This window comes from Tachypleus tridentatus, chromosome 1, assembly GCF_004210375.1.
Source record: "Tachypleus tridentatus isolate NWPU-2018 chromosome 1, ASM421037v1, whole genome shotgun sequence".
Taxonomy (NCBI): Eukaryota; Metazoa; Arthropoda; class Merostomata; order Xiphosura; family Limulidae; genus Tachypleus; species Tachypleus tridentatus.
In genome coordinates, this window is record NC_134825.1 from 152047099 (window position 1) to 152072338 (window position 25240).

The 25240-nt window shown below is 35.2% G+C and overlaps 1 protein-coding gene across 2 annotated transcripts in view; it reads right to left on the reverse strand.

The window, feature by feature from the left end:
- LOC143255865 (frequenin-2-like) overlaps positions 1 to 25240 on the reverse strand; it is a 65732-nt gene that overhangs the window by 20881 nt on the left and 19611 nt on the right. For both annotated transcript variants that reach the window (XM_076512240.1, XM_076512328.1), the window contains 3 exons: positions 3470 to 3494; positions 3105 to 3153; positions 750 to 839 (listed from right to left, as the gene is read on the reverse strand). In XM_076512240.1, the coding sequence (XP_076368355.1) occupies positions 750 to 839; positions 3105 to 3153; positions 3470 to 3494 (164 nt within the window). The remainder of the gene's footprint in view (positions 1 to 749; positions 840 to 3104; positions 3154 to 3469; positions 3495 to 25240) is intronic.

The window sequence follows — 25240 nt, forward strand, 5'->3', positions numbered from 1 at the left end:
CGAACCGTATTTAGTTGTGATAGCTTGTAGAGTAGATGTAGATAATTCCTATGTTCTACACTCATCAACAAAGTAGGTGAAGCTAGCCATCTATCTGTCAACTATATATATATATCTGCAGATTTTTCTGTCTATCTATATCTTACTCTTTTATCTTACTTTCTCTATCGTTCCCTAGTGGCACAGCAGTATGTCTGCGGAATCATACCGCTAAAAAACCGGGTTTTCGATACCCGTGGTGGACATATCACAGATAGCTCACTATATAGCTTTGCATTTAATTCTAAACAAATAAACATAATCCATCCGTTAATTCGTAGACAATAAAGAGTTTGGTTTACTTTAAAAATACAAAATGTGCCTGACGACTTTGTGAGAAACTTAATGAAACAAGATAAATCTTGGACTGTCACTGATATCATGTCACTATACGAATTCGCAGATTAAGCTCACGACGTCTCTCAATTACAAAGTTAGCCCTTGGACTGGTGTGCATAAACAATGAATGTACAGAACATTTTTACATATAAACAACAACCACGTAAAACATAAGGAGCATTTTTAATCACCAGATGATATAAAAGAGTAATTAAAGGAATATTTCAATTTGAAATTATTACCCATCCTTATATCTAGTTGCCTAAATTTATGTATACATAAATATATTATTTATATGGTTAATCTTTTACATGTCATGTTGCTATATAACTATTTATCAGTTTCTAGTGTACATTAATAAATTGACATACACTGTTCTCGTCGAATACCCGAAACACCAGTGATGTGAACTTGGACGGGTCACCTTGTGGAAAAAATAGTTTGTAGATTCGTAGAAATCCCTAAAAACAACAACAATATATGATTATTTACGAAGCAACTGAATAGAAAAATAGATCTTTTGTCCCTATAAGGAAAACGGAATTCAAAAGAGAAGAGAGGCACATAAAAGCTAAATGTAATACTTTATTCTTAGATCTTTCCAGAATCGTATTACAAGATTTCTAAACATACGTATGACTTGGTTTTTTTATATCTTGAGAAATGGTTTCGTCCTAAACATAATCGAATTTAGTGAAATGTAAATTCGCTTTCACATTTTATGTTAAGCAATATCATGAAAAAAAATTGTTGTACCAAAACAAAGAAGTTGTTTTGATAACAACCAAAACAAATTTAAGTTGAATAATAGAAGTAAAACTTGTTGTTCTGGGGTGAAAAGATAACTGCTAATATGATATTGTAAATAATTATGAAAACAAAGATGATATATTTATAGATACAAACAATGAACAATTGTCTACAGCTATAGTTATTCAGTTTACCACATAATTTATCAACATGTACACTCATTACAGAGATGATATATTTATAGATACAAACAATGAACAATTGTCTACAGCTATAGTTATTCAGTTTACCACATAATTTATCAACATGTACACTCATTACAGAGATGATATATTTATAGATACAAACAATGAACAATTGTCTACAGCTATAGTTATTCAGTTTACCACATAATTTATCCACATGTACACTCATTACAGAGATGATATATTTATAGATACAAACAATGAACAATTGTCTACAGCTATAGTTATTCAGTTTACCACATAATTTATCAACATGCACACTCATTACAGAGATGATATATTTATAGATACAAACAATGAACAATTGTCTACAGCTATAGTTATTCAGTTTACCACATAATTTATCAACATGTACACTCATTACAGAGATGATATATTTATAGATACAAACAATGAACAATTGTCTACAGCTATAGTTATTCAGTTTACCACATAATTTATCCACATGTACACTCATTACAGAGATGATATATTTATAGATACAAACAATGAACAATTGTCTACAGCTATAGTTATTCAGTTTACCACATAATTTATCAACATGTACACTCATTACAGAGATGATATATTTATAGATACAAACAATGAACAATTGTCTACAGCTATAGTTATTCAGTTTACCACATAATTTATCAACATGTACACTCATTACAGAGATGATATATTTATAGATACAAACAATGAACAATTGTCTACAGCTATAGTTATTCAGTTTACCACATAATTTATCCACATGTACACTCATTACAGAGATGATATATTTATAGATACAAACAATGAACAATTGTCTACAGCTATAGTTATTCAGTTTACCACATAACTTATCCACATGTACACTCATTACAGAGATGATATATTTATAGATACAAACAATGAACAATTGTCTACAGCTATAGTTATTCAGTTTACCACATAATTTATCAACATGTACACTCATTACAGAGATGATATATTTATAGATACAAACAATGAACAATTGTCTACAGCTATAGTTATTCAGTTTACCACATAATTTATCCACATGTACACTCATTACAGAGATGATATATTTATAGATACAAACAATGAACAATTGTCTACAGCTATAGTTATTCAGTTTACCACATAATTTATCAACATGTACACTCATTACAGAGATGATATATTTATAGATACAAACAATGAATACAAACAATACAGTTCATTCTTTTCTCTTTCTCACACTGTTCCTCATTAAACCTGTTTTGTAGTATCACAGGCAGTTCTTCAGCATAAAACTATCAAAACGAGAAAATCAGTTCAAATGTTTTTGAAGAAATAAATAACTGTATAGTTTGAATAAAGTTAAAAGCCTACATTTCTAAGTATTGGTTTTACACGGTCACAAATTATGAAATAAATTATCTTATTATTTTCAGTTTCAAATAAAAACTTAATTAAAATTAACTTTAAAATACTTTTAACCCAAAGATAAACTTACTACACTGAAATACACAAACTACACAGAGTATCGATATTGTTTATATATTTTTATTTACTTCGTCCTGAAAAATCTTTAATGTTTCTTCAGATCTGCCAACAGTATACTTAAAATACATCTACTGTACTCGCCAGAACCTCTGAAAAAGCTTCTCCTAATAAAACCGGTTTATTAAACAGCATTGAATGAAGTATTGTTTGTTTATAGTTCAAAAAGAAATATAACAAATAAAATGTAGTTTCTAAGGTCACATAGTTATATTAATAACTTACCTGTTCAGTTAGCTTCCCATTTGGACAGTCTTTCACAAAACCTTTATACCTGCAAATGTCGCAGAAATCAATAGGTATCTGCATCAAAAATATTTCAAAATACTTACAGTTTCTGGTATTTGTACAGAAGAGTTGAAATTCACTTAGTGGTAGAAAAAGGAAAAAGATATAGCATGCTTAACCACAATATTATGGGATTCCTTCCCTAAACTAATAGATTGCCATTCTAACTTACTGGTAGAATAATTAAACAAAATTAAATCATACATCAGATAAAATAAATAAGAGCCTTTAGATGGTTTTATTCTGCTTAATAAATCAGTTATTAAAATATTTTTGGACGTTACCAGTGTGACAAATCTTACCATTGTCGTATTTCCTTTTCCGTGACTGCAGAAAAATAAAAGAAGAGTTTGTATTTTTTTATAAGTGCAGAATTACAACAAATCATTAATTATCCGATTTAAAGGAGTTTACACAAATAATATTTTTCTGTCTCCAGTCGAAAATAACATGATTATTTACAACTTTATTTCAGACTTTGTCTTGTAATTGACAATAAACTGAAGTGTAAACTAGTTTCACTACTACACAGATTTGATTTAACCTTAACAATCCACGAACAAAAATCGTCCACGTGTCTCAAGCAGCCAAACATAATCAATATATATCTCTGTCTGAAAAAGTGACAACAATCAAGTGTACACAAGCTGTTTCTACAACACATCTAGGGAAGAAAAATCGCCTGAAGGAAGAAACTGCGTGATAAAGAAATTACAGTCCAACCATATTTCATTCTGTCTGACATCTAACACAAATACAAAATAAAACAGTTGCTGTTACAGTACAAAGTTGAATGTGGATCCAGATACATTATGGCCTGGCGTGGCCAGGGGATTAAGGCACTTGTAATCTAAATATCGCGGGTTCAAATCCCGTCACACCAAACATACTCGCCCTTTCTGCCATGGGGGCGTTATAATGTCACGACCAATCCGCTATTCGTTGGTAAAAGAGTAGCCCAAAGGTCGGCAGTGGATGGTGATCATTAGCTGTCTTTCCTCTGGTCTTACACTGCTAAATTAGGGACGGCTAGCGTAGATAGCCCTCATCTAGCTTTGTGCGAAATTCAAAAACAAACAAACCAGATACTTTCTACAATAACACACACTTCTTTTCTAGGGAAAACAGAAGTGCCCTTTTCTACTACTCAGTATATGAAAAATAAAATAAAAAGACGGGCAGGGCATGCTTCGAAACTTTTTATTAGCAACTAAGAAAATAAAACGAGAAAGCCAACAAAAGTACAACAACAACAGCCAACAACGTCTAAATTTGCTCTGTACCTGAAATTGTTTTAATATAAGATTTTCTTTGGGGTATTGGTTTCCCAGCAAATTTAGACGTTGATACAAATATTTTGTACAATAGCACTCGATTTCTTTAGGAAACCATATACCTTTCATGTCCTAATGTTTTGTATTTATAATGATCACGTGATCTGTATAAATAATACGCTTGTATTTCTCTGTCCGGAACTTTTCTCGCGAATTTCCCGACCAAGCGCTACAAAATTCCTATCGTAAGAAATACCTTTGTCTACATTTTATATTGGGTTTTCAATACAGATCACCCCATATTTTTTTTTGCTCAGTGAAACTTTTCATTGTGAAGAGTATGGTACACGACACACAGTGTCGTTGTAATCACGTGAACACTTGCTTCGATTTGAACATTTAGTTTTTCATTTGCAAAGTATTTCACTCAAACAACAGTCAACCCGCTTATATTTTCCCTTAAAAAAGCATTACACTAAATACAATTGCTATGGGATTTTCGACTTATTTAGGTTTAAAATACGCATGTGTAATTCGATCAAGATTATATGTTTATCACTTTGTGAGCATTCATTCAGACATTTCTGCGCATTCAGCTAAGTTTGTCTTTATTATAAGTTTGTATTTACCTTGCAATAATTTATCTTCGGTTTGTTTCATAGACTATTATAAACACCTTTTAGCAACTTTTCTCTTTGCTGTAGGTTTGTCTTACATAAATAAATAAAACTACATCTTCGTGCACTTCTTTGTCTGACTGCATAAAATAATGCCTGGAAGAAAGCTTAGCTTAAATGGTGTGTGAAAATGATAGAATAAGGAAAATTCAAACCAAGTGCATGAAAACTACAACAAATGTTTTGCAGGTCGCGAGTAGAACTCTACGATAAAATACATAAATAAATGAAAGAAAATTTTCTTCTCACATTTATAAGCCTTTCTTTAAGTTATTACTAATTTATAGCAAATGGAATTTCGAACGTGAACAGCACCTTATAATATAAGCGTATGGGCTAAATGGTCAGGTTAAAGACCTCCTAGATTAAAGTATAACCGTCCCTTATTTTTAACTATTAATCAGAATGAAAACGGCCAACGAACAGAATTTGTCACTATAAGAGCTTTAAATAGGTCTTTGAACAAATCAACAATATTCATTACCACTTTCTTCTAATACGCTCACATTTCGACTCTAGCCATGCCCAGCCCGCTAAGCCTAAGTAACAAGTTTCAGCAACAATACTAAGAGAAATCTTTCCATTATTATTATTGTTCTGTTTGGCTTGAAACTGTAGAGAACACACTTCCTTTCAAAATAATCCCTCAGCCCAATTAGGTGACTCAGCTGTTAGCTTGTCGGCTTATAATGCTAAAATCTGAGATTAGATCCTTACGGTTGGCACAGCAAAGTTAGTTTCTTGTACACCTTTTGTATATTATAAGATGTTAACGCTGATGACAAACGACAAAACTCCATTTGATTTTTCAAACAGTCGTAGTGATGTAAGCAATTGGCTTAAATAAAAAATACCTGACGAAAGTGTATTTTTAGTCATTTACTCATCGTTAGCTCAGCAGTGAGTCTGAGGACTTTTAAACCATCTCACTAAATCAACTTTGTAAGCCATTTTGTTATTTAAAGTATATTAATATGTTTTCTAATGGGAATAAAAGTGCTTTTAACGTAACGGTTCCGTCCATTAGGATATGTAATGGTTTCACTTTATGTAGACATATAATAGTATTGAAGTAGACTGAATAAAATAAAATCATCTACATATGACTTTAAAATAACCTTTTATCTCATCATTACATAGTAAATCATACAACGTTTTAAACCAACTTTTATGCTTATGTCCCAGATGTGATATTTATCCAAGTTGTTGCTTCCTAAATTGCTTCCTAAATCAGTTTGATTAGCCACTGAATATTACATACTTGAAGCAGTTAGTGAGCTAAACGGGTTGCTAGGGGATTATAACTACAAATTACATGGATGTGTTTGATAAACATTCACTAATGGTGCAATATCAGAATATGGAAATTTCAGACATAAAAAATATATTGCAGTTTCTGTCATCATGCATGTGTGTTTGATTATGTCAAAGTGTACTTAGTTATAAAATATTGAGGATTGTTTACATTCACTTCAGTTACAAACTGAAATAAATCACAGTTTATTTTATCGCTATCGCAAATGCATTAATACGTTACTTTGTTTACCACTCTATCTGCTAATTACATGTTGAAATGCTTTTTTGAATTTCACGTAAAGCTACACGAGGGCTATCTGCGCTAGCCGTCCTTAATTTAGCAGTCTGTCTAAGACTAAAAAGACGGCAGCTAGTCACCACCACCCACCGCCAACTCTTGGGCTACTCTTTTACTAACGAATAATGGGATTGATCGTCACATTATAACGCTCATTCCCCCCCCCCCGCTGAAAGGGCGAGAATGTTTGGTGCGCCAGGGATTCGAATCCGCGACCCTCAGATTATGAGTCGAACGTCTTAACCATCTACAAATTCCGAGCCTTGTTAAAATGCACCGACAGACCTGTTTTTCGAATAACAATTGTGTTTGTATATAAACACGCTTAGCAAACCAAATATTTCTAATGAAATTTAAAATTGATAAAACTTTAAAGTAGGAAATCATGGGTAAAATTATATTTGATTACAAATTATGAACGGGTAAAGAAAATGATAACAATAATAGAAATAAAAAGAACAGAAAACAAAAAAACAATTATCTCAATATCTCAATACAATTTCAGGAAGCTGTTTAACTTAAACTTATTACAAATGCATAGTGGCACAGCGGTATCTCTGCAGATTCCAAACGCTAAAAACGGGTTTTCGATACCCGTAATGAGTACAGATAGCCCATTGTGTAGCTTTGTTGCTTAATTCCAAACAAACAAATCCACGTTTTCAAAGTGGCATTTTTTTAAATAACTGTCGAATTTGAATTTTACGAAAATAAAACCACACGCCTCTCTCTTATGAGCAGTGTGAGAGAATGAAGGATGTTTTTACTCCTGGCACGTAAAAACAGTGTGCTTTGTGCACCAACTGAGGTGTGTACCCCGAAGTGAAGGATGTTTTTACTCCTGGCACGTAAAAACAGTGTGCTTTGTGCCGTGGTGCACCAACTGATGTGTGTACCCCGAAGGAGGACATGGAAAGTCCGTAGCGAGGAGGCGCATAAGCAGCTATGAGTACACGAGCATGTAAATTAGAATTGAAAGTACAAAATTTAAAAAATATATATAGTAAAGTAATACAGTGACTTCATAAATTACAAGTGCAGTAAATACACAAACAGGTTAAACGGGTTGAGGGGAGGGCGCAACAAAGTACATGTTCAGAAGGGCGCACCACATAAATGTGGGTGGTATATTTCCAAATAAGTTACATCCTACTGTGTCACTTAGCTTTGTCGAATGGCAAATTTTAAAGTTTTATTGTTATATCGTAATTTGCGTTTGTGTGTGTGTGTGTATATATATATATATATATACTGCTGGCCAAAATCTTAAGCCCCATGAACATAAAGAAAAAAGTATGCATTTTGCGTTATTATACTCAACCACTTACTTGAATAGAGCTTCAAAAGATGAAAATAAGAAAAGGAAAAATAAAAATAAAAAACTTTTTTAGCATTTAATAGGGAAAATGTGAACACCATGAAATTATCCTAAATATTAGCTGGTCAAAAGTTTAAGATCATACTGAAACAAAGCGTTAATCGGTAAACACGTAACGAAATTTAGTCATTTGTGTTCAAGCATTAGCGTTGTCAACATCTCCCACTGACATCTCCTGTGTTACATTGGGTAAAAACATGGCAAAGGCTAAAAGTTTACAGAGTTTGAACGTGGCAGAATTGTCGAGCTGCAAAAGCAAGGTCTCTCTCAATATGCTATCGCTGATAAGACTGGGCGTAGTAAAACTGCTGTTGCAAATTTCTTAAAAGATTCTGAGGGATACGGAATGAGAATTTCAAGTGGTCGGTCCAAGAAAATTTCGCCGGCGTTGAGCATAAGGATGCGACGGGTTGTCCCGCAAGACACCAGCCGATCGTCGAACAAGATTAAGGCCCGGACGCAGAATGCAGCTCAAGAACAATAAGACGGCATCTACGAGAGAAAGGCTTTAAAAACCTTAAACGTCTTCAAAGGTCACGCCTCCTTCCACACCACAAAACTTCTCGGTTAAACTTAACTGAGAAGCACCAAACATGGGACGTAGAAAAGTAGAAGAAGGTTTGGTTCTCTGATGAGAAAACATTTAACTTGGATGGCCAGATGTCTTCCAACGTTACTGGCACGATAAGGATATTTCACCGGAGACATTTTCTACACGACACAGTGGAGGAGGTTCCATCATGATCGGTGGTGCCTTCTCCTTCCATGGAACAATGGAGCTTCAGGTTGTACAGGGGTGTCAAACAGCAGCTGGCTACACTGGCATGTTGGAGAGAGCATCCTTATAGACTGAAGGCCCTCGCTTGTGTGGAAATGATCGGATATTTCAGCAGGACAACGCATAATCTTCGTGAAGCCATCTTCACCACTTGGAATAACATTCCAGCCATCCTTCTGCAAACGTTTATATCGACCATGCCAAAGCAAATGGTTGAAGTTATTCGCAATGACGGCCGTGCAACTCACTACTGAGACCTCTTGTTGGGCATTTCCTACCCTTTTTAGGACTCCTTTTTGATATGGTCTTAAACTTTTGACCAGCTAGTATTTAGGCTAATTTCATACTGTTCACATTTTCCCTATTAAATGCTAATTTTTTTCCCTTTTCTTATTTTCATCTTTCGAAGCTCTACTCAAATAAGTGGTTGAGTCTAACAATGCAAAATGCATATTTTTTCTTTATATTCATTGGCCTTAAGATTTTGGCCAGCAGTGTATATTTAAATAGAGAGAAGGCTTTGAGTCCTAATATTAACTAAAACAAAGGTTGAACAAACGAAAGTTAGACTAAAAAAGGTCGAGTGAAAGTACGGAAGTTTTTATGTTGTAATATTATTGTTAAATTTACACGATATTCTATTTACCTTCAGTTAAAAACACACACGCACATATATATATTTTTTATATTTATACTTGAGACCACATTTGGTTTGATGGAAATATGAGACAAATGCAAGTCAAAAGATGTGTTTTTGTAATATTTGACTCTTTAAACCAAGAAATTTAAACAAAAGTTCAAATAAATATACATAAAAAAATCTAGGCTCATTGGACCAAGTTTCAAAACAATCGACTTAGAAATCAAGAATTGTCAGTTATTAAACACAGGAACTAAATACAGTGTCTCACCTCCTGTGGGGAGAGACATAAATACTTTTTTACTTTTTGAACAAGTTTAACATTTTGGTAAGAAACAATGCAAAGAGAAGAAGATTAGATTTGATATTCCTATTAACTTCAGAATGTTTGTCATCACGTGGAAAGCTTGTTTATCGAATTTCCCGCTAGGGTACTTAAAGGCTTTTTGCTCTAGTCGTCCCTGATTTTGAAGTGATAGACGAGACTAGAGAAAAGATAATTAGTCAGCACCTCCAATTCTTAGATTACTCCTAACCAAGAAGCAGCAGTGTAAACAGTCACAGTATAATACCCCATTTATGAAAATGTGAACACATTCGGCGAAGGGTTCTGATCTCACGGCTCACCGACCGCATGCTCAGCGCTTAATTAGCAGGTTATACTAGACCCGTAGACAGCGACTAGCGTTAGTAAGAATATATTTTATAGTTTGTACAATAAATGTGATGTAACACATAATAAGAAGTGCTGTAATTTAGGTCTCACCTCGTATAACTTTTACGTGTTGGACGAGTTAAATTGGGTAAGGCATTATCCTTTTAAAGAAAATTCAGTACTCTAGTATCTTTAGTTAGGATTGCTTATAACATGTTTTTACATACGCTGTTGCTAAGCTTCTTTTAATTGTAGCATGGCAGTTCATGGTAGTTACATGAACAACAGAGAAATCAATCCATGACAGTTTAATAAGACATATATGGACAGCACCTCACAAATTAACAAGAAAATATTACAATATTAAAAAGTGAGAAAATTTATAAGTGAAGACAGTTGTCCTACAAAAAAACGTCCCTCTAATTCCTCCAATTATGTAAAAACATTATCCTTTTTTGATATGGAAAAAACACATATAATGTCCTTACATTTTGCTCCAATTCTATTTAGTTATGTCTTAACCACCTTAAATACTGATCTAAGTCTGTTTAGCAGTGCCTTAACGACGTTACTCTATTTTGCGATGTCCTAATACACTTAGTCTATTTAATAAAGACTTAATGATATTAGACCATTTAGTAATGTTTTAACGACTTTAAATAACATTAGTTTATTTAGCGACGTTCTGATCATCTTTCTCTGTTTAGCGATGTTTGATTGTTTGTTTGTTTTTGAATTTCGCGCAAAGCTACTGGATGGCTATCTGCGCTAGCCGTCCCTAATTTAGCAGTGTAAGACTAGAGGGAAGGGAGCTAGTCATCACAACTCACCGCCAACTCTTGGGCTACTCTTTTACCAACAAATAGTGGGATTAACCGTCACATTTTAACGCCCCACGGCTGAAAGAGCAAGCATGCTTGGTGCGACCAGGATTCGAACCCGCGACCCTCGGATTACGAGTCGAATGCCTTAACACGCTTGGCCATGCCGGGCCCGTTTAGCGATCTCTCAACGACTTTAACTAATATTAATCTATTTATCGACGTCTTAATAATTGTTGTCTCTTTAGCAATGCCTGTAAAACGTATCACGTGTAGATGTGTTAAATATAGTGAGGTAATGAGCTTCGGGTTACTGTTTGAAGTTGAACTTAGAAAAACTGATTTAATGCACTCTTTAAAAAAATGAAATCCATTTATTCAGAAGGTGCAGTCTAGAAAAAAAAACTAAAGCACTCGAAAGCCATTATCTCTGACGTCACGGTTGACACATCGAGATTAGTTGATTACTGATTATTTATTCTGTTAGATAAGTAAAAAAGCAAAAACGTTGTTAAAATAACTTTTTTTTATATATGAAAACTCAGCAGGAACAGATCTAGAGGAGCTTCATTGGGCTCTGACCTCACCATTTTCGGTGCAAATAAATAAAATCGAAAAAATACTAAACAAAACTAAGATAAAAAAGGTCGAGATAGAAGTGATAAACCTATTATAATTGTGTTATGGAACTACTTATGCTTTTATTCGCGTAAATAAAGGTTTTGACTTTCTTTAATGTGCAACATCTTTATTATAACAATAAATTATATTTTCTTCCAAAATATTTCGACCGATTAAACCCCACCACCTCTTGTTGTGATTATAGAACATTCCACCTCCTTTCCAGCTCGTCAGTGAACAGCATTTGATAAAACTTGACTCTAGGGTTCCTGACTGTAACAGTCAGCTCTGTAGATGGAGGAATATATGTTTGCGGTTGTAGCAGAAGATATTCCTCATTCAGAGTTCTTATTCAAATTTACTTATATAAGCGACCAGAAAAAACGGAAGGTTTCAGAAATTAGACTTTGATGAATATTGGAATAAAAAATTGATTTCATTCATTTGTTTGTTTTAACACCAAGCTGGGCAATGGACTGTCGACGCTGTGTTCACTGTGGAATAGAGCTCCAGATTTTAGCGTTAAAAACCGTCGATATTGTGGTTGATCCAACGAGGGTCCATTGGAAAATAGAAATCTGTTAATATCGAGTTGAAATATTTTATTTGATTGATAACTGTCAAATCAAATGTTTCTTTAGTTATAACACCAAAAACTGAATCAGACAGCAGCTGTGAAAGAACACTAAGGGTGAGCTCTGATGTATAAATATAGGTCTAACTGCATCAAAAACATTTAAATTGTTAGGTAAAGATATACAATATTTTCCTGTAATTTATTTCAATAAATTGAATTACATGTATATATGCACAATTCTACTTTAAAGTACATCCGCCTCCTATAGACAGAACATTCCTCTTATTGGCTTTATTTGTATCCATTAGAAAAATGCAAGCCAAACTGCACAAAACTATCGTCAAATAAAAATTAATTTGTTGTGTAACTACGATAATGTTTTAGAAGTGTGTATTGTCTTAAAACATTTTCCTTCATAAAAAAAAAACATTCACTTAACAGGTTAGTGAAAATTTTCGAATTCAGTGGAGAAAGGTTACTCTCAATAAAAAGAAAAGTTATTTAAAATACATAAGGTTCATGGAAAAGACTTTTTTATTATAGTAAGATATTATACAATTTTTTCGGATACGTTACGAGGAAAGAAAAAAATTAAAAAATTGGTCGTAGCTGGGAAGACTGAAGGAAAAAAGAGATTATGGGATATAGAGGTTGACTTATGTCAAGAATCCATCGATATGTAGATATTGAATGTTCTTAATGTCTCCAGGAGTAGATACACTTGGAAGAATGTAGTCACTAAAGTTCTATTTGGTACGTGAAGAGAAAGTTAAGATAATATATGTATAAGTTACTGAACTTTGAATTTTTCATGATGTTTGAATTCTCCAGAATTATTTTGATAATTTTATTTGTCGATGTACACAAATTATCTAACGTTAGCCATCAAACAGTTGTCCTTAACAAAACCCAACTTACAATAGAGGTTAGAATAAATATATAATTTATTTTCTGGTTTAAATTAAAAGTTAGGTAAAATAAATCTCCCTCAAAACATTTTGAAAGTATGTCCAATAATTAGACCTTCATTCAATTAATACTTTCTCTGAACCACAGTAAAGTTACGTGATAACTAGAAAGTGAATTCATTTGAAAAGTAGACGATTCTAAAAAACTTTTAACCGAGAAATTTGGTTAATTTTTCAGTATTTTGATGCCTATATCTTAACATGTTAAAATAACACACACTAAACTCTGATATGATAAAACTGTATGATATCAACCAAGATAACGAAATGAATGAAAACAGTAACGAAAATTTTACTCAAAATTAGCATTTCAAAACTTTCTGTTCAAACAATCTTTATGAGGAGCCTAAACGCAGTTGAACACGATAAAACAATGACAAGATAGTGGACTCTAATACGCTAATGGAAAACCCACCTTCCTTTACAGAAGTCTCCTAATGGGTTACATGACTTTCAACATTAAAAACTGTGGTTCGATTCCCCGTAGTGGACGGAGCACAGATAGATTAATGATAGGCTTTGCGCTAAACAAACACTAAATCTTCTATACAATGGTGGTTTGGCATCAGGTAATCTCCACTAGATAATTTATATATATATATACATATATGGTAAAATATGTTATTGAAATGCCTAGCATAACCAAGTGGTTAGTTTGCCAATTGTGGGCGAAAGGTTTGTGATCCATTCCCCGTTACCACCTTAAAACAATACGAATTTCGAGTCCATAAGTGCAATATAACTGCATTGGTCAAAATCCACTATTCGTTTAGAGTAGCCTGAGAGTTGGTGGTAGTGGGTGGTGTCGAGTTTAGAGTAGCCTGAGAGTTGGTGGTAGTGGGTGGTGTCGAGTTTAGAGTAGCCAGAGAGTTGGTGGTAGTGGGTGGTGTCGAGTTTAGAGTAGCCAGAGAGTTGGTGGTAGTGGGTGGTGTCGAGTTTAGAGTAGCCTGAGAGTTGGTGGTAGTGGGTGGTGTCGAGTTTAGTGAGAGTGGTGGTAGTGGGTGGTGTCGAGTTTAGAGTAGCCTGAGAGTTGGTGGTAGTGGGTGGTGTCGAGTTTAGAGTAGCCTGAGAGTTGGTGGTAGTGGGTGGTGTCGATTGGCTACACTTTCTTTAGACTCTTACTTGAAAATGAGGGAAAGTTAGCGCAGAAATTCAATAAACGAAACAAAGAAACCGTAAGTACATTCTAAGAGCAGCTTGCGTATGGGATTCATACCCAGTATTTGGTTCTATAAATTTAATCACCTGATTGGTATCACTTTGATGGATAAAACATATAAACGACTTTGTCAGACCTCTTCCTGTTATCTGACTCAGTGCAAAATGTTCTAGTCTCTTCTTGTGTGCCCACCGCTAGTACAGTAATATGTTTACGGATTTACAACCCTAAAATAAGGGGTTCGATTCCCCTCAGTGGGCTCAGCAGATAGCCCGATATGACTTTGCTATAAGAAAACACAAACACACACTCTGGGTGTCTTTATATGTACGTGTGTTACTAATACAATAATCTGAGTTAAGTAGTTATAGAATGTCTGGTTATTTATTAAACTGATAAACAATTGATCTTAACGACTGATCTTAAAATGTAATCCGAAAGTTTTTCATCCATGTTTGACTCAGTTCTTCTTTGCAACTCAGACACATGTTTATTTGTTTGTTACGGATATTACAGGAAAGTTACACAAGGGATATGTGCCCTAGCCATCACTAAATTTGAATTAATAGACAGTTAGTTAGTAGTACCCACTGACAACGATTGGGTAACTCTAATCCAATAGCGGAATTTGATCACCATTCATATAAATCATTCATAGCCTCAAAGTGCAAAGCGCAATTTTACGACAATGGGACGTGAAATCAAAGTCCAGTACACTAACTATCAGCCCACTTGATCTTTTATACTGCGTGAGCTGAGTGAATGTTAATCTGCTATCTTTCAAATTCTGATGTATTTTGAACTTTTATACACGTTTTGGAAATTATTTTTCCATTCTCCCAACTCTCAAATTTGTTTTCATTAAATATCTTGTCTCGAAACTTAAACAGTGCACTAATTTTAATTATAGTTCTCATGACTAATAGTGTCGTTTAAATCACTTACTATTGTTATTGTTTAGGGCCCGGCATGGCCTAGCGCGTAAGGCGTGCGACTCGTAATTCGCGGGTTCACGCCCGCGTCGCGCTAAACATGCTCGCCCTCCCATCCGTGGGGGTGTATAATGTGACGGTCAATCCCACTATTCGTTGGTAAAAGAGTAGCCCAAGAGTTGGCGGTGGGTGGTGATGACTAGCTGCCTTCCCTCTAGTTTTACACTGCTAAATTAGGGACGGCTAGCACAGATAGCCCTCGAGTAGCTTTGTGCAAAATTCCCAAACAAACAAACAAACAAAGCTATTGTCTAGTCGCGGGCTCATTTTATAAAGATGGTTTACCGAACCGGTGAATTATTTCTAACATAAATTTCTAGGCTGGGAAATTATATTTAAAGGCTGACACGATTTTATCCACTTGAACTGAAGTTTACTCTCAAGTGACTAGAAAATGAGTAATTTTAAAACACTGGACAAATTTAAAATATTCTTTCATGAAAAAAAAGAAAGATTCTTCTTCCGATTTACGTCACTGATTATAACTGTTCTTTTCAACACCGATTATTTGTCTTCCAAGTTGCTTACTTTGATCATTGTTTTCAATCACTAACAGATACCAACAGTACAGTCCACAAGAAGGCTCTCCTCAGAACTCTATTCAGACAAAGTCGATAGATTTGATTTCCTAAAGTATTGTAAGTAATTGTTGATGCTGTATATACCTGACTATAATGTTGCATGCCTGGAAGTGTCGCCTGTCTTAACCACTCGCACCACTATATCGTGGTGTGTTGTCTCTCAGTCAGTCAACAGACACAAAGCAAAATAAGAGAGCTTAACGTTGCATTGTAAGATACTGTTGTAACGTCAGCAAAATATGCGCATGTTATGAGCGACAAGAAGTATTACGCACGATACGCAACAACATAGCATAACATAAGAGCTTGAAAAGAAATAAATACAAATACCTATTACTCTTAGTATTGGTTTTATTTATTTTTGAAACAGAACACTTTAGGGGATCCTGAGTAAGTACACCGAGTTCTTTACTTGAACATCTATGAAGTTAAAGCCATGGGAATAAGCCTGCTGAAGAGATTAAACAAATAACTTATAAAACAATTCTACCCTCCAGTACTTAATACTTACCTATGTAAGGAACACTAAACTTCCCAGTCACTTAAAATTACAATTGACAATTTCAAAAGATATCCCTGTCTGTTTCAGTCAGGTCGTGTTGCTTCAAATGATCTATATTAATTTGTTTTCCAAGAAAGTTAAAAACAAGTGATATTCCCGTCTTGAAAATCCCTCACTTAAACATCTGAGTGTATGAAAATGTTGTGTTGGAAATTTTTTATTTACACCCTTCCTTAGAGCAATCAGTTTTGATTGACATCACAGTACCTATACAATACTAAGCAATATTAAAATACAAGTCTGATACATGTCGTTCCACCACGATTTTGTATTGGCTGTGGCTGTTACGTGACTTCCTGAAATGCATATTCAAATTTGTTCTACAATAACGTGTCCTACCTGATGTACAATGTGTATATTGATAGACGGAAAAATGGATGAAAGAACAGACACCTCGGGACAAAACTGTTCTTTATATAAGTTTGAGCTATAATTTTAAATCTTAAGTGGTTTCAACAACCAGTCTTCTGTGTCTTTAATACTGTAGTAATTAGAAGTAAATTGTCAAAATAAAAAATAAGACAGTAATTCAAAAATAAGGTTACACATATGGAACAAAACAAATGCAAACGTGATAGCGAAGCACATCCCTAAAAAAAAAAAAACCTAGATAATATAGTAAAGTACCTATGTGGTCGTTTGGAGTGAAACGATAGTCTTAACATAAGACCTAAGTGCGCATGTCGTTAATATTATGCACATTTGGTCTTCTCTCAAGAGAATCTAACTTATATTATTCATTCGTAAATTTCCCTTTGTGCAGCATTGGCTATTGCTGTTGTCGCTACATGACGTAAGAACCAAAATTGATTTTCTGAAAACGTAAAACACTACCAACGATGGTATCTAAATAAGCCTGTATGTCGTCAGTTTTGCTAGATTACTGAACAAAAATATTTACGATTATACAAAAAGATGCATTACCTTGTTCACAGTTGTATTGGTCCGACTGTTGTTGTTTTTTTACATGTTAAAGCACATCTATCTATACTTCAAGAGTCAATAATCTGATAAACAGTACCTTCAATTCAGAATTAAGATACGTCCCCATATTACTTCAGTTCACGCAAGGCACACCTTGCATCTCTTCTTGTGCATGAAAGAACAAAATTATGGCTTGATATCCTAGCATTCGGACAGCACAAATAAAGTTAAACCCGTAGCACAAATGTTTCCCATGTATTATGATACTATGTTGTGTTTGTGAAGGGTTAGCACTTATTAACTATGTAGACTTCAGAGTTTTAAAAATAATTTAAATAAAACAGAATAAGATAAGTCTTGAAGCAGAATGGTTCTCCAAATTCCGTCTCTTTTATCTCTCTCTTTATATATATATGTGTGTGTGTGTGTGTAAATTCGCACACGTATATCTATATTTGTTAATTAAAGAGACTTAAACGAATGTGCATTGGATATTTTCAACTTAAACGACATCTTATGCGACGCATAAACTGATGAGAGACCCCTTCAAGATTCAGGTATACCTGTTTAAAACTTACGAATGGCCCGGCAGGTGGATTAAGGCGTTCGACTCCTAATCTGAGGGTCGCGGATTCGAATCCCGGTCGCACTAAACATTCTCGCCATTTCAGCCGTGGGGACGTTATAATGTAACGATCAATCCCACTATTCGTTGGTAAAAGAGTAGTCCAAAAGTTGGCCACGGGTGGTGATGACTAGCTGCCTTCCCTCTAGTTTTACACTGCTAAATTAGGAACGGCTAGCGCAAATAGCTCTCGAGTAGCTTTGCGCGAAATTAAAAAAAAAAAAAAAAACGTCAAACTTACAAAGACTGACCAGAGAGAGACTAATCAGTAAAAAGCATCAAACTTTAACCTGACTACATTAAGACAAATAGCCATATTGTCTGTACCACGCTCATAGCTTAAACTGTGGAACGTATTTATGGCATATGGCGAGGTCAATCTTCAGATCCGCGGCACCATCACACTAACCATTAGTGTGACCCCTAAGACTATTTTATCGTAATCTACATTCCACCAGTGCACGCTAAAGTTCAACCGAGAGACTGGTACCTTTATAACTGTCGAACAAAATGTTTAGTGAATGAAAAGAAATCTTTTATAAACTGTTGCCACCCCACATTGGCTAACTGGTGGTTTCAAGACTTGTAGTGATTAAATTATGAAATGAATCCCTGCAATGATATACAATACAAAGTGCATATAAAACTATTAAGACCAATAATTCTTTTAAAGTTTATGCACACCGAAGGCAGTAGATGTCATTAGTGGCCACAAATGAAACATTACGTGTACAGAATATGTTTACAAATAGGGTAATATTAGGGATGAGCTCATTAAAATCCCCCTAGTGGCACAGTGGTATGTCTGCGGACTTACACACTAAAAACCTGGTTTCGATACGCGAGGTAGGAGGAGTATAGATAGCCCATTGTGTAGCTTTGTGCTTAATTCAAAACAAACAAACAAGCTCATTAAAAAAAAAAATTGATTTATAAGGTTGCACAATCATTTTGAAGATGAAGACTCATTATAATTATGTAATAAAGCTGGTTGGTTTATGGGTTAGGTTGTAAGAAATATTCAGCATTGTATATGGGTGAAAACTTGTAATGAGTTGTAATGAGAATGAGGATCATTAAAACGTTAATTAATTAAAGTGTGTAATGGTAAATCATCGTCCCGATCATTCAAATATAAATTGACAGTTATATAACCTGAAACATCTGTATCAGTCCAACAAGGGAACGACCTCATTCAGTATTAAACAGCATAGCTACTTTAAAGAGAAAGAAGTCATCGTTTTTCTACTCGAAACATGTATGTATAAATGTCAAAGGTAACGCGACCTTTACGCACAATAAGCGTTTCAGTGATCGGGAAAATATTTCAAACTGAAGACGCCCCAGTGACTCATCAGTAACTCTAAAAACATATGGTGCTAAAAGCGGGGCTTAGATAACTGTTATGGGCATAGTACAGATAGCTCATCGAGGAACTTTGCTATATTTACGGACGTTTCACCCCTTGATTCATTTTATTTTCTATGTTTCAGCACCCAACCTCCCCATTGTATAGGTTTTGTTGTTGTTGTTGTTGTTTTCATTTTCTGTCATGAATTTTGAATGTCTAATGCATATTAATGAAAATGAACAACAGGTGTCGTCCGCCATGGTTTATCAACATTCATTGTTAGCATACGTAATGTATATTTTATAACCACTGGAGGACATATTTGTTTAGAGGACAGTTTTTATTTTGTTTGTTTGTTTTTGAATTTCGCGCAAAGCTACTCTAGGGCTATCTGCGCTAGCCGTCCCTAATTTAGCAGTGTAAGACAAGAGGGAAGGCAGCTAGTCATCACCACCCACCGCCAACTCTTGGGCTACTCTTTTACCAACGAATAGTGGGATTGAACGTCACAGTTTAATGCCCCCACGGCTGAAAGGGCGAGCATGTTTGGTGGGTTGGAGATTCGAACCCGCGACCCACAGATTACGAGACGAATGCTTTAACCACCTGGACATGCCGGGCCTAGTTTTTATTACTGTAAGCATTAAGGCCAATGGTTTTGATAACATTTTAGAACAGTTTATGGGCAAAAAAACTTGAAATTAACAATCAGGTCGAAACATTGATCTCTACTTATCAATAAAAGTGTTAATACCCATACCAGCCGTTCTGAGATACACTTTTATTCCAAGTGGGTTTCTCATCATCAAGAATCGCGGCAACGCTAACAACCGAATATATATATGAGAGAGACAGTGTGGGACTTATTTATGAATTAATGTTTCTATAAGGTCTTGTAAAACCGATTCAGAAACATATTTATTTATTTATGTCTGTGTTTCCTCATTGCTCCAAAAAGTAGTAATGTATTAAGTAAACATTTAAAGAAGCAGCTCAGTGATAAATTTGTAAAGCATAAAGAGAAATACAGCTTTTACTGATTATCATGAACAGAAATACAGCTTATATTGATTATCCTAAACAAAAATACAGCTTTTTTATATGCAAAAACGGCTCGTTTGGGTTGAGAAAATATTTTACATAGAAGAGCGAACAACGTTTCGACCTTCTTCGGTCATTCTATGCATTGTTCGCTCTTCTGTGTAAAATATTTTCTCAACCCAAACGAGCCGTTTTTGCATATAAATTTCTCAACAAGTGGGTTTCTCGACATCACTGAAAAATACAGCTTATATTGATTATCCTAAACAGAAATAATGCTTTTACTGATTATCATGAACAGAAATACAGCTTATATTGATTATCCTAAACAGAAATAATGCTTTTACTGATTATCATGAACAGAAATACAGCTTATATTGATTATCCTAAACAGAAATACAGCTTATATTGGTTATCCTAAACAGAAATACAGCTTATATTGGTTATCCTAAACAGAAATACAGCTTATACTGGTTATCATAAACAGAAATACAGCTTATATTGATTATCATAAACAAAAATACATCTTATATTGGTTATCATAAACAGAAATACAGCTTCCTGATTATAGTCAGTATTAAGATGACATAAACTGCAACCAGCTTTATAATAATGCCCACTTAAATATATTTACATTTACATTTTGTGATTGATGTTCAGTATTCTTGATCCAATCTTTGAGAAGACCCACCCATGTACTAAAATAGAGGGTTACTTCACTTTTGTTCTTCCTTCTCTGGCCCGCCATGGCCAGGTGGGTTAAGGCGTTCGACTCATAACCTGAGAGTTACAGGTTCGAATCCCCGTCACACCATACATATTTGCCCTTTCAGTAGTAAGGGCGTTATAATGTGACGGTCAATTCCACTATTCGTTGGTAAAAGAGTAGCCCAAGAGTTGGCAGTGGGTGGTGATGACTAGGTGCCTTCCTTCTAGTCTTACACTGCTAAATTAGGGACGACTAGCGCAGATAGCCCTCTAGTAGCTTTGCGCGAAATTCAAAACAAACAAACAAGTCTTATTTCTCTCTAGTATACGAAGTTTATTTGGTTTTAAGCAAAATAATCCACCATGTAAAATAAACACTCATCAAAATCTTAAATAGGACATATCGAAGGCCTCATTTAAGAGAGAAAAAAAATCCTTATTGTTATGCACTTTTACACTTGGCTCTATTTCAAGAGCCTGGTAACATTTTATGATTATGTCTAATGTGCAGAATCAAAAGTGTTTATATATATATATATTACAAGTTCAGTTAAACAAATACACTAAACTAGTGGGTTTCAATACTAAGCTGTTACTCGTTGTTCACACAGTCAGGCCTGACGAGAGGGGAGGGTCGGGGGGCTACAGTCCCGGGGCCTGGGGGAATATGGGATAAAGAAAAATTTATTCTCATTTTCATAATACACTTAAGGAAAAATCGCAGTCGTGCGAGAAATCACTTCGCCTTAAAAAATACCTTTTTATCCAAAATATATAAGTTCTCAACACATTTAGCTTCCGCCCACCAAAAAAACTTTCCATACGCCCATGAATGTACCATGAATTTATGAAGAGTTTAAAAAGGGGCCCGGGGACATAACTGTTCCTGGGGGCCGACCTGCCTCTCGACGCCCTTGCACACAGTTACTAACAAGGAACAAAATGATCATTCATTTAAGTCAACAAAACAAAACGACAAGAAAGTACAGTAATAAAATATTTACCGTAATTAAACTGCATAAACCAGTAATTAAATGTAGTACCATAATGCGATCGAATGATTATTTCATTAGAAGTTTTAATCATTAAAAGCTAATAGCTGTAACTACTTATTTTTACATCATTACTTATTCCTTTTTAAGGATTAATTCGATACATGGATGGGAAGAGCTATAATATTTCGTCATACAGTCAAACAATAAACACAAACATACACTATTTTCTCGTTTACTTTATATCAGCTAGTGTATATGGTTTCTGGAAATAATATTGTTTGTTTGTTTTGGAATTTCGCGCAGAGCTACACGAGCGATGTCTGAGCTAGCCGTCCCTAATTTAGCAGTATAAGACTAGAGGGAAGGCAGCAAATCATCACCACCCACCGCCAACTCTTGGCCTACTCTTTAACCAATGAATAAGGGGACTGACTGTCACATTATAACGTCCTCGCGGCTAAAAAGGCGAGCATGTTTGGTGTGACTGGAACTCTAACTCGCGACCCTCAGATTACGAGTCAGTACTTTAACCACCATGCTGTGCCATAAAATTATTACTTTACAGAAACTGTACATCACTCGTTTGTTGTTTTCAGCTTATCTAAGTACAGTAAACATGTATTTGTTTCAAACTGTATAAAGTTTGTAAAGGTCATGCTTTTATAGATGGTTAAAAATAAAAACCTACAATAAAAATAACATTAAAACCAAAGCAGTATAATAACTTAAAGCGGGCAATATACAAGCAGTATAATAGTTTTATACAATTAAATCTTCTAAATAAAGAACCCATCAGTGTTTTCCAATGTGAGTATAAGTTAGAGTTATTTTGATAGTATAACCTAATTTTTAAATTAGTCTAGTTTATCCATGTTACTGTTCTTGAGCTCTGCACTATTCAAGATACGTTTACACTCAATGAAGATGAGCTATACTCTTCGAAAAGAGAAACGCAAAAGGAACATTTTTGTTATTTTAAAGAGAAATATATGTAATAACGTTACAAGCTCAGAGTATGTGATGTTACACGTGTTAAGGCACTGATTGTCAGACCAAATTTATAATAAAAGTTGTGCACTTTCAAAACGGAGGAAAACATCGGATTTTTCGCCAAAACGCATGCGTGTCCAATAAATTTGTTTGAGAGATCTGCATGTTCTGCAAGTGCAACATGTGCAAAATCCCTATAAAAGTGACGGGTTCTCGATTTCCATAGCTCAGTGTTAAGCCACCGACACGCAATACAGTTACGCCAAGACTGACTGAAGCACAACGCAACACGCCATTGGTCGCTTGGAAGCAGGCGAATCTCGATCAGATGTCGCCAGAGCTGTGAATGTCCACCCAAGCACTATCACAAGGCTTGGAATCGTCACCAACAACATGGATCAACTCGTGACCGTCCACGATCTGGCAGACCTCGTGTGACCACGCCCGCACAAGATCGCAACATCCGGTTACGTCACCTTCGGGATAGGACCACCACTGCGACGTCTACTGCCTCAACCATACCAGGACTGCGTAGGATTTCCGATCAGACCGTACGCGACTGTCGACGAGATTCTTAGGCACCATGTGCAACCCATCATGGTGAACGTCAACGACGTTTTTCAACATGACAACGCCCGTCTTCACACAGCCCGACTCACCACTGTCTTTTTGAGACACCAAAACATCAACGTTCTTCCCTGGCCCTCCAGATCGCCAGATTTAAACCCCATCGAACATCTTTGGGACGAGTTGGACCGACGTCTGCGACGGCGACAACCTCAACCGCAGACTCTACCTCAGCTTGCAGCAGCTTTGCAGGCTGAGTGGACAGCCATTCCACAGGATGTGATTCGTCATCTCATCGCTTCCATGGGCAGGAGATGCCAAGCAGTTATTGATGCTCACGGGGGGCATACTTGTTATTGACGTTGAGTGACGTCAAACTTCGCCTAGTGAGCATGAACTTCGCCTTTGCAGACTTTGAATGTTCAGCAGTGAATGTGCAAAGTTTCACTCATGTCATACAGAACTACCCGGAATAAACTTGTTAACAATTTGTCTCATATTTTGCCTTTTGCGTTTCTTTTTTTGAAAAGTATATATACCATCCAACGAAACGTTTAAACTTGGTACAGACGACCTGTGTTCATACTATTGGCTTATCGATAGCCTAAACTCCTACACCACGAAGCGAAACATTTAAACTTGAACTGGTTATTTATATCACTGTTGTTTTTTTTGCATATTGAACGTACATACTAACGATACGATTCACTTAATGTTTAATGAAAAACAATACAAATGAACTATTTCAGTATTCTTTATTCATTTAAAATAAAGATTTCAACAAAATCAAAGATATTTTGTCTTTTTTTTCCAAAATATCTAAAATTTCTTTACTGCATAATTTCTTTATTAGTAATGAAAATATAGGTTCTCTTTGTGTGACCTTAAGGATTCTTTGCACTGATTGTGTGAAGAACGTGGACCCTTTATGTTTACTGAGAACACCTCGCACCGCTGAGAATTTGTTTGGGCGATTATGCGGTTAGTGTGTTACCACCCCTACTTCCAATATGAACTTGCCTGTTAAAAATGGATCTCGTGCAGAGAAATCACCAACGTGAACTAACATATTGAGTTTTAATTCCAAATACTTTTTGCCGTTTATATCTTAAACGAGCTACTCTAGTCATGTAGCACAGGTATAATAGAAAAGTAGACAAATTAAACTTATTAAATGTCTTATGCCTTAACAGTTAATTTGATATATGTTTTTCTGATAAACTATCAATACTTACGGTGTTTAATCGTTACTTCTACATGATTGGTGTGTGTTATTGGTTTGGTTTGGTTTGAATATTGCGCAAAGCTACACGAGGGCTATCTGCGCTAGCCGTCCCTAATTTAGCAGTGTAAGACTAGAGGAAAGGACAGCTAGTCATCACCACCCATCGCCAACTCTTGGGCTACTCTTTTATCAACGAATAGTGGGATTGACCGTCACATTATAATGCCCCCACGGCTGAAAGGGTGAGCATGTGTGGTATGACTGGGATTCGAACCCACGACCCTAAGGTTGAGTTGATTGCCTTAACCGGTTAACCTGGCCTTGACGGGCCAGTGTAAGAGATATGATAGATTAACCAAGGAAAATATAT